Source organism: Oncorhynchus mykiss, chromosome 27, assembly GCF_057628025.1.
Source record: "Oncorhynchus mykiss isolate SJ-2025 chromosome 27, ASM5762802v1, whole genome shotgun sequence".
NCBI classification, from domain to species: domain Eukaryota; kingdom Metazoa; phylum Chordata; class Actinopteri; order Salmoniformes; family Salmonidae; genus Oncorhynchus; species Oncorhynchus mykiss.
Window position 1 is genome coordinate 10,164,947 of NC_143048.1, and position 9,747 is coordinate 10,174,693.

Below are 9,747 nucleotides of genomic sequence, written 5' to 3' on the forward strand. Positions count from 1 at the left end.
GGTGAAGCCATAGACTAAATTATCCAGTCAGTCTCAGATTTGTGAACACTAAAGTGAGGCCAAAGGACCAAAAAGGAACTAGAGCATATCAGATCACCCTCCTAGTTTCATATGTCCATAATGGCTTCATATGGTTATTGCAAACAGAGATTGCTTCTCCTTGAGCTTTTATGTAAAACTAATACATGTGATTAGGGGAGCCATCGGATCACATGCTGCAGCTGAAGAAAACAGCATCACCAGGATATGTTTTTCTTCTTGCCAACCATGCACTGAACTATAGCAGGGCAATGTGCACAGTGCAGATTAGGCAAACACCCCGTTGACTTTATTTGAGAGTTTGCCAAAAGGTAATCTACGACCACTCACATACTTCCACAATAACACAATCAATGCCACATTATCTGGTGAAAACAGAGCCTCTGACTCAGCAAGTTCCTGTTAACCAATTCAGCACCACAGACAGCCCTGGACTACTGCATTTGAAACCCAGGGGGCCCCAAAACAGTTTTATTTTAGGAAAACAGCTAACTTTCTGCATTTCAACACATTTTGCCACGGGGCAGAGTACAAATGTCCAGTTTTATAATGCTATTGTACACATTTTATCATGATTTAAAGCAAATTTCCTGCAATTCTACATATTGTGCCAAGGTACAAAGAGAAAAATGTGCTGTTTTATAGCTCATCTCATGCTATTCTTCACATTTTGCCATGAGGCTGAGAGGTCATTGTGCAGTCTTAAAGCAAATTTCCTCCAGTCGGTTAGGGGCCCACTGGAGGTTAGGGGCCCCGGGGCACGTGCCCGTTCGGTAATCCGGGCCTGACCACAGAGACCAGCATCCAGTACAGGACCTCCCCTTGGGCCTCTTACCTGTCATCATCATCATCATTCATCGGAGAAGTCACAAATATGCCATTCTGATAGGGGGACATACTTGGCCATAAGGTTAGAGTGGGCATAAATCGAGAATAGCTTTGCGCTGTCAGTTTTCCTCATTGGCAGTCTTAGGATAATGACTTGAAGGCTTACTTTGCAGTCTTGCCAGTGGTAATGGTGTGCTAATTCAATGTATGTCACTTGTAAGTGTTGATTTGCCAGTGCGGTTTCCCTTTGACCTGTGATACTTCATTCTAGCGCCGTACACCATTCTAATTGACTGACACATGTAGCCTGTAGAAGTACTATTTTTTGCTGTTTTGGTTTATAGTGAGTATTGTCTCAAACACACGCAAATAAGATGACCATTTAGGTACTTCTAAAAATTATGCAGCAACAACATTAGCAAAAGCTTTGAGGATGGAAAACAGCAATCACCGTGTCATTTTATTACATCAATGAACATTTTTTTTTTTTTTTTATCCATTTGAACCACTCAGAAAAATCTGTATTTTCCCTTGGAATTATGTACAAATCACAAACATCAAATACATTTTCTGTAGACCTACTGAGTTGCCCAGGGTTGCCCCCACACAACAAAATGGAGTCTTAATATGACATGATTGCGTTTTTGTGATCTAAAACAAACTTGTACTGGTAAAATAACACTTTCTCTTTGCCAGTACAAAACGTAATTCTGACATCCAGAAACACCCCAATTTAAAAGGTAATCATTTCAGTAAACATGGTCATTATGTACTGAGATAATAAGAAAAGGAGCTGTGATCCATGTGAGCTCCAATGTTAGCTAAACCAACAGTATATATTCTGCTCCAGAGTTGTCACTGGCACACAGTTGAGCCAGACCACATGATGGGAGAGGACAGTGTGTGTTTGTGTCCAAGTCCGTGTGTGTGGGGGAAAGAGGGTGGGAGTGAACGAAGGGGGAGGGGGTATAGACATCCACTTCTCCTGACAAACAAATTACTTTAACACTTCATAGAGTCCCTAAGAATGAGATTAATAAGAATGTAAACATTTGCATGTATTTTAGGAATATTTGTGAGACAAAAATAATTATTTGTGCTTAGTTTTATCCAAATTTGTCACAGGTATGCATCTATTGATCCAATTCCAGGGAATGTAAAGCAAAACAGGGCATTATTAAGGGTCACCATATAGTCAGCTGGTCCAGTTGGTCCATCCTCTGAGTTCTGAATCTTGTGAAATGTTTAGTTATTTCTTCCCATGGAGATGAAGACCGTGACCCATTAGTGGTTTGGCATAGAAGGGCATAGTAAAGACAATGTGTTGTTGACAGTCAGGGAAAGTGGAAATCTTGGTTATTCCATGATGTTCTTGTTGACATCATAAGATAACCGTCTCTTCCCACAGGCCTGTGTATGCTGACTGGACGAGGGGAGGCCAAGAGAGGGACTGTAGTTGGCTGCTCTATGCCCAGTCATATTTTCCTGCAGACGTGAACAAATGATGACTCTTCTAAAATTTACATGAACTGTAGTCGTGATCCCATTTGCTTGTTATCCGAGTGCCAGTGCAGATAACAGTCAAATGACCACATGACGAATGACCCATTTATACATTCAGTTTGCTCGAACATGCTGTAGCATTTGTCATGGTGATAGTATAGCTTTTTAAGTTAAGGCTGTAACATAAGATTAGGCTGTATCATTTCTGCCCCATAACAGGAAACAGAGCAGGCCTGTTATCACATTCATCCATGCATTACACTGACTACATGACACTCACCGTGTCATACTGGCCCAAATGTAGCGACTGTAGAAGCCGTTCACGGGAAACAGCATTTGCCCTCTTATATTTCAAGCCAAACATCTTCTTCAGGTCATGGAACCCATCAAGTAAGCTACAGGGACAAAGAAAGATATGCAAAGTAAATGAATGGAACAACTGAGCTCCACAGTTATGAATGACACCACAGCCTAGTAAATCATTGTGAATCTATCATTCAACCAATACCGATTCAGTGCATGAAATATTGTCTGATATGCAGCTTATCTCTAGTTGTGGGTTGAAACAGCAGGGTCGTTGTTGGGTGGCGGTGACATTTCATGCTATCTCTGGTGCTATCTTGAAGGTCATCATTTCTTCCACTAGATGCCAATATTTATAACAACCGTCTCAGAATGCTCATTCCAATTTCATGAATTGTAGAACTATAAAGATTCCAGATTATGCTTCCAACGGACTTAACATCCGAGCTGAGAAGAAATACGAGTCGGATTTTCTGCTAATGCAGGATCAAACTTCCAAATCATTCCCCGAGCTGGATTTTAATAAAATATCATTGTGGTCTCTTGACCCACTTACCCATGATCCTCTGCAGAGCTTTCATGATCCAAGATGCCTCTGAGGAGCTGGCTGAGCATGGGAACAGCATCACGATCATACAGGGGAGTAGACAGTGACGGGAAGGCCTCCACAAACACATTGTTCTGACAGATGGAAATAATGAAAGATGAAGAATTTTTGGGATGATGTATCATTTACAGTCAGTCCCATGGACCATGTATTCCTGGAGATATAGGAAAATGCAAGAAGTTGACTCCTGGACTTTGTAGTCCCTTCTGAGGAAAGATTTGAAGGCCTACCACATTTCCCTTGGCAGAGAATCTTCCCCTCGTCTTCTCCACAGCATTTGTGGGCCACCACTGTCCTCTTGTGTCTTGTCCCTCTCCCTCTGAATCCTTTGGGAAGGCTGTCCAGGCATCCTCTGATGGTTGGAATGAGCGGTCTGGCCAACATGAGGTCCAATGGGTCGACTCGTTGGTGATTGAATGGTTTTCAAGTGCTGCATGGGAACATTAAGAGGGCATCAGAAATGTATCGTTAGACACTAGCTAGTTTCTATTGATTCGATATGATTGGTATTCCATGCACTGAGTCGACCTTAAAGTGCAGGGACCTGGTGTATGCTCCAAATATGCAGCTAGTTCGCATACCGTCCTCATTCAAATGACCTGAATGGCCAACAAATAAAGTACTTTGTTTCGGTAGCTGACCTGTTTTTGAAACTTTGTGGAGTGTCATTAAACACCTGATTTATACACCTTGGTTAAAAGCCCCTGCAAGTGCCACTGCTTTAACTGACATATGACAATCATGACTACAACGCTTAAATATATATATTTTTTTATTGCCAGACACGAATGATTAGGAGTTTTGTCTTTGCGGTTCCATGGGGATGGAACGTTTGGATGGATGGGCTCTTTCCCTGCGTGGTCCAAATCGCGGAGGAGCTGCCTGCCTGTGTCTCTGTCTCTTTAAACATGGAGCCCCAGGTCCTGAGGCTAACACGGCTTACATCTCAAAGCCGACAGCACTAGCACTACATTCCCGGCAGCGCTTTCAATAATTAATACCTTCACATGAGTTTGGGAGAGGGCCCTCAAGAATCCAGGTCAGTCCTGACTAACTGATTAGTAACGGGAGCAACACGTCTACATGCCCTGGCTGCCGCATGGTACAAACCACAGCAAAGAGAGTTACCACTACTGGTCACATTATGCAAATGTAACAGAGGCAGCAGTAATCTAACTGGAGCATGTGATAGTCACTAGAATGTTCTGTTGCGTCTGGATGTCTTTAACATGGCTCAAAGCACATTTCTGAGGTGCAGTAAGCTAGGGACTTACCAACACACTCACTTTTCCCAGAAGGCACTAGGGGTGATGCAGTGAAGCGGTCGTCCCAGGGCGGCTGCTCCTCTGCCTGCATGAAAAGTCCAAAGTCATCCTCCGCCTCCGGCCCCCCATCCAGGAACCCACCGTTGGCGGCCACCTTGCTCTCGTCCCTGCCCCTCTTCCACTCCTGCTCCCCTGGGCTCCGTAGCAGAGGCACCAGAGCCCAACCTCCAGCGTCTGTCTGCCCCCCATTTGGAGCAGGGAGGCCTGTTGCCATGGCTCCTGAGGAGGCCGGATTAGGCGGCGAGTGTGTGACAGAGGTAGCAGGGCCAGCAGCAGCAGAGGCTCGTAAAAGGGAATTAAACTGCCCAGTCCCTGCCTCCCTCCACCCTCCTACGGCCTCCTCAGTAGCTGATAAATCTGAAAAACACCTCTCTTCCGTCCTACATGTGAGCTCGGACTCATGCTCCTCCGTTGCCCAGCGAGGCCCTCGCTCAGTTCTCTGGGATGTGATGTCTCCCCCTACCAGCCTGGTCTCATCATCTGTGCTCCTGACCTCAGGCAGTAGCTCTCCATGCTCCCCACAGAGTTCCCTAATTTCTGATGCTGTTGACTGGATCCCCTCCTCTCCCTCACAGAGGCCATGCACAGATTTCTGTAATACTTCTTTATCCACTGCCACAGGATATTTTTCTTCTGGCTGACATTTCACACAAAGCTTATTGTATTGACTATCTGATTTACTTTCCTGATTTATCTGACCATAGGCAGTCTCATCAGTAGCAGTTGAAATGCTGCCCCCTGCTGGTCCGGGTGGTTGAGTGGAGCAGTCTTTGAGGCAGCCTCTCTCAGAGCAGCAGTGTCTCTCTGAAGTTTGAACATCGATCCACCTGTTGGGCAGCTCCCCCTCAGCTATCCCCCTGTTCCCCCCTAGACTCTCAGAATCACACTCTGTGGACTTGATATGATCCACAAACCCAATCACAGCACCCACCATGCCATCAAAGTCTTCCACATGTCTCATGATACCACTGGCCACATCCTTGCCTCCAGTATGGATGTCTGTATCGCATAGTTTGTCCTGGAAGTGCTCCTTGTCAAGGGAGGTTTCAGGATGCAGCCCCTCCTGTGCGCGTGGGCTGTCTGGCTTTCCCCGGTCCCCGACGTCACTGCTGCAGTTTTCTGGGTCAGCGTTGTCTGGAGGCAGGGAGGAGTCACAGGGCTTTGACCGGGTGAGACCAGTCCCGTCCTGCACTTTCTCCTTAATCCCCTCCACACCGCCGCTCGACTGATCCTGCTCACATACAGAAGCAGCTCCCCTCTGACCCCTGCTGCTCCCCTGTCCTCCTCTCCGCCCGTGACACTGGGTGCAGGTCTTGGTCTGAGCGTGACTGCATTTGGGGCTTCTAGTACTGCCTCGGTCTTGTTTTCCACTCTGAGTGTCCTGGCCAGTTGTGGGAAACTCCCCTTTGTCCCTGCTTTCCTGGCTCCCTTCCAGGGTACGCCCGCCAGAGTCCTCCGTGCTCTGGAGTGCTCTCCTCTGGATGGGACCCACAGGCTTGCAGGATGTCCTCCACCTCCGGGCTGACCTCGATTTGACCTGGTACAACTCTGAGGCCCCTCCCATATCCCACACCCCAATTTTCCCAACCGTGGATGAGTCCCTGACCCCTCCCACTTTATCCCTCAGCCAGCTGCCCACCAGCGTGGAGGGGGACTGAGGAGCCAGACCTTGAGTGCAGGGCCTTGGGCTGCCCGTGGAGTAGAGGCACCTTCCACCCTCCGTCTTGAGGAACAGACAACGTGTCTGAGTCTGACCACCTCTCTCAGAGGCCTTCAATGTTGCCACAGTCACCAGTGCCCCCAGGCCTGTCTGTCTGGGGTTGGAGGCATAGTTGGAGTCCAGCGGTAGCCCCAGACCATAACCCAGCCTGCCCCCCACTGGGTAGCCATCTGCAGGCCTGGGGCACGTTCCTTGGGACCTGGGGGGAGGTGCTGCCCTCCTGCGGTTCTTGGAGCACGCAGCCCAGGCCCGAAGGCCCTTGACTAAGGGCATGTCCCCAAGCTCCAAGCGTCCTGTGAAGGGAAGATAGCTTCTTTGGCACTTCTGCAGCACCTCCCTGGGGGAGCAAGACATCTCCAGGCATGGGTAGTTGTTGTTATTGTTCTGCTGAATCATTGTTGCAGCCTTCAGATGATTAAGATATGTTTGATACTATTGGCTAATGTACAAATCTTCCAACTTCAATGTACCAAGGAGGCTTCAACGACTGAAGAATAGACACTCAAAGTAATGACGCGCTGTGTATTTCGGGAGTAATATTCAGTGACAGTGCTGTCAACATTGTTCTCCATCCAGATACACAGCTTCAGAGTATTTCTGTCAAGGGGTGTCAGGCATGTAAAGACAGTTCAGACTAAATAAAACAACCTAGGAGGAGAAACAAACATTTGATCAGAGATATATCATTGAAGACATTTATGCAATAACTAATTTTCATTTTTTTGGAAGGGACGTTACTATACAAAGACTCTCAAAGTCAAATGAAGCTACAAATCAATATCTGCAAGAGCCCACAAGAGAGATTGAATGTAGCGATCCTCACACAATATTTACTACCTATTTTTGATTGGTGTTTTGGGGCACAATCAAATGCCGTATTTTATGTGCTCAAGTTAAATATATATATATTTTAGAGAGCCTCATTTTTAACCACAAAGAGCTTACATTTGTTAACATACACGGTATAGTTATAGTGGACATTATCATGATATATTCTGAAGTAGAGGTTCTTGACCAAACAAACTATGTTAAATTCATATATGCCGTGGTTGATAGGGCACAGTAGGCTATATAGGTGATGCATGTATGATTAGCCCAGAACCAGAGTTTTAATCGGCTACGGGCATTCAACATGTATCAATTGCTTTAAAGCCTACCCGTATGAATATTTAATAAGGACGGTGGCTATAGACAATAAAAATCAGAGTTTCCAAAACAGTCGCAATATGTTTTTATTTTAAACGGACGCTGTTAATATAGCCACCACAACTCAATAATCATCATCCTTGCTTGCTTATCTTACCTCATCATACCCAGATTCTCAGAGCGAGACGTTGCCAGACGTGTAATTGCCGTTGCGTGTTGTTTGCGAAACCTTAACCTTCATTTGATAGGTCTTGTAGAATAATTTCGTGCGTCTCCCACGAACACGACTCCCTGAACATCGGCCGACGAGGGTTTCTATAATCTACAATAATTTGTTTAGAGGTGGAAAAGGTCCACTCTGCCTGCATCGAAGTCAAAAAGGCTGTTTTAAAAATGAAATCAACATTTTCTGTGAGTCTCTTTGATCAGCTTATTCAAGCCAGCCAACAGCTGCGTCCTTACCGCAGTAGCCTACAGTACGTGCGTCCAGCAACCAGAATGTCGACGGCAAAATACTTGCATCCATCCCACTCACACACGTAGCCTAAGCATCATCGCTGTAGCCCACTCTTGAGGTGTGCTGCGTTCATGTGCTAGTCGGAACTAATGTAGTATCATGTATACCTATAACCAGTTAGCAAACCGGAAACTCGGAAAAGTTCGACTAGCTAACTGATGGTAGATATACACGTGCTGCGTTTCAACCAGTTAGCAAGTCGGAAATGTCCTAGTTTCCTTGTACCGACTCACTTGAACGCGGCATAAAATCGAGTAGACACAATAGCGACAGGTGACGATGGTTACAATTACAGCTATTGCGTAGACTAGACTAGAATGTGATCGTTCATTAGCACATTGTACTGCATTAGGATGTATGCCTATGCACTAATGACTAATGTGCCATATGGGCTCCAGAGTGGTGCAGTGGTCTAAGGCACGGCATCTCAGTGCAAGAGGTGTCACTACAGTCCTTGGTTCACATCTGGCTGTGATTGGGAGTCACATAGGGTGGTGCAAAATTGTCATTGTAAATAAGAATTTGTTCTTAAATGACTTGTCTAGTTAAAATTATGTTTTGGAATAAGTAGGCCACTGAGTGTACAAAACATTATGAACACCAGCTAATTCCATTTAATAGACAACCAGGTGAATCCAGGTCAAAGCTATGATCCCTTATTGATGTCACTTGTTAAATCCACTCAAATCAGTGTAGCTGAAGGGGAGGAGACAGGTTAAAGAAGGATTTTCAAGCCTTGAGACAATTGAGACATGGATTGTGTATGTGTGCCATTCAGAGGGTGAATGGGCAAGACAAAATATTTAATTGCCTTTGAACCAGTATGGGAGTAGGTGCCAGGATCACTGGTTTGTGGCAAAAACAACCCTGCTGAGTTTTTTTATGCTCAACAGTTTCCCTTGTGTATCAAGAATTGTCCACCACCCAAAGGACATCCAGCCAACTTGCCACAACTGTGGGAAGCATTGGAGTCAACGTGGGCCAGAATCCCTGTGGAACACTTTTGACACCTTAGAATCCATTCCCTGACAAATTGAAGTTGATCTGAGTGCAAAAGTGGCGGTGCAACTCAATAGTAGGAAGGTGTTCTTAATGTTTTATACACTCAGTGTAAGCAGATGAACACGACTCCCTGAGCATCGGTCGTGCATGTTGCCAGCAAAATATTGCATTTTAAATAAGATATCACTCAAGTTGTATGAGGCTATACTGTAAATCACAACATTTGTATCAACCATAACTGAGCAAATGAATTAATGTGGTAAAAATGATCAATTATATATTAGGGTTATACAGTACATGTACCTAGAAGTGAAGTGGTATGGTAAGGTCAACCTGAACCTTCACTAGGTCGGATAACAGTCTATGGGATTTTCTCATTTGGGCAAAAGACTTTCCTCTGTCCTCTCTCCCACGTCCTCTGTGCTACGTGACCCGGAAAGCGATGAGTGGTCGAGGAGTGTGTCAATCATAGAGATTGAAAGAGGCCTCATCATTGTAACCTTGCCATTATGGCGTTCGTGACATCTCCATTTTGAAGTAATCAATTTTCATCTTCACTATTGGCTGATCTCTCCTGATGACCCGGTCGGACATAACTCCAACGGGGTCACTAGGAGGGATCAGCCAATAAAGTTGTAAATCTCACCCAGTTGACTACATTAAAATGGTGGAAGCCCTCAATTGCATATGCCCATGCTAATTCAGTAACTTTGGGAAGTATTCAGACCCCTTGACTTTTTCCACATTTTGTTAGGTT

The 9,747-nt window shown here is 45.4% G+C and overlaps 1 protein-coding gene across 2 annotated transcripts; it reads right to left on the reverse strand.

The window, feature by feature from the left end:
• Window positions 1-1,325: 1,325 nt before the first annotated feature.
• Window positions 1,326-8,137, reverse strand: LOC110507470 (uncharacterized). 2 transcript variants are annotated; one of them, XM_021587475.3, is made up of 6 exons: window positions 7,629-8,137; window positions 4,555-6,973; window positions 3,511-3,710; window positions 3,230-3,354; window positions 2,651-2,765; window positions 1,326-2,352 (listed from the first exon to the last, which is right to left on the reverse strand). In XM_021587475.3, exons 2-6 carry the CDS (start codon window positions 6,719-6,721, stop codon window positions 2,224-2,226), a joined length of 2,736 nt encoding a protein of 911 aa, XP_021443150.2. In that variant the 5' UTR covers window positions 6,722-6,973; window positions 7,629-8,137; the 3' UTR covers window positions 1,326-2,223. The 2 variants fall into 2 exon arrangements, with proteins under 2 accessions (XP_021443150.2, XP_021443152.2); XM_021587477.3 differs by having other exon boundaries at window positions 4,567-6,973; window positions 7,629-7,985.
• Between the last annotated feature and the right edge of the window lie 1,610 nt (window positions 8,138-9,747).

Excerpts from the sequence above, each read along its gene's own strand:
- LOC110507470 (XM_021587475.3), bottom strand. The coding sequence starts at position 6,721 with ATGATTCAGCAGAACAATAACAACAACTACCCATGCCTGGAGATGTCT. Across the intron at positions 2,766-3,229 it reads AGCTCTGCAGAGGATCATGG|CTTACTTGATGGGTTCCATG; the intron begins GTAAGTGGGTCA and ends TTGTCCCTGTAG. Across the intron at positions 2,353-2,650 it reads ATTTGGGCCAGTATGACACG|GAAAATATGACTGGGCATAG; the intron begins GTGAGTGTCATG and ends TCACGTCTGCAG.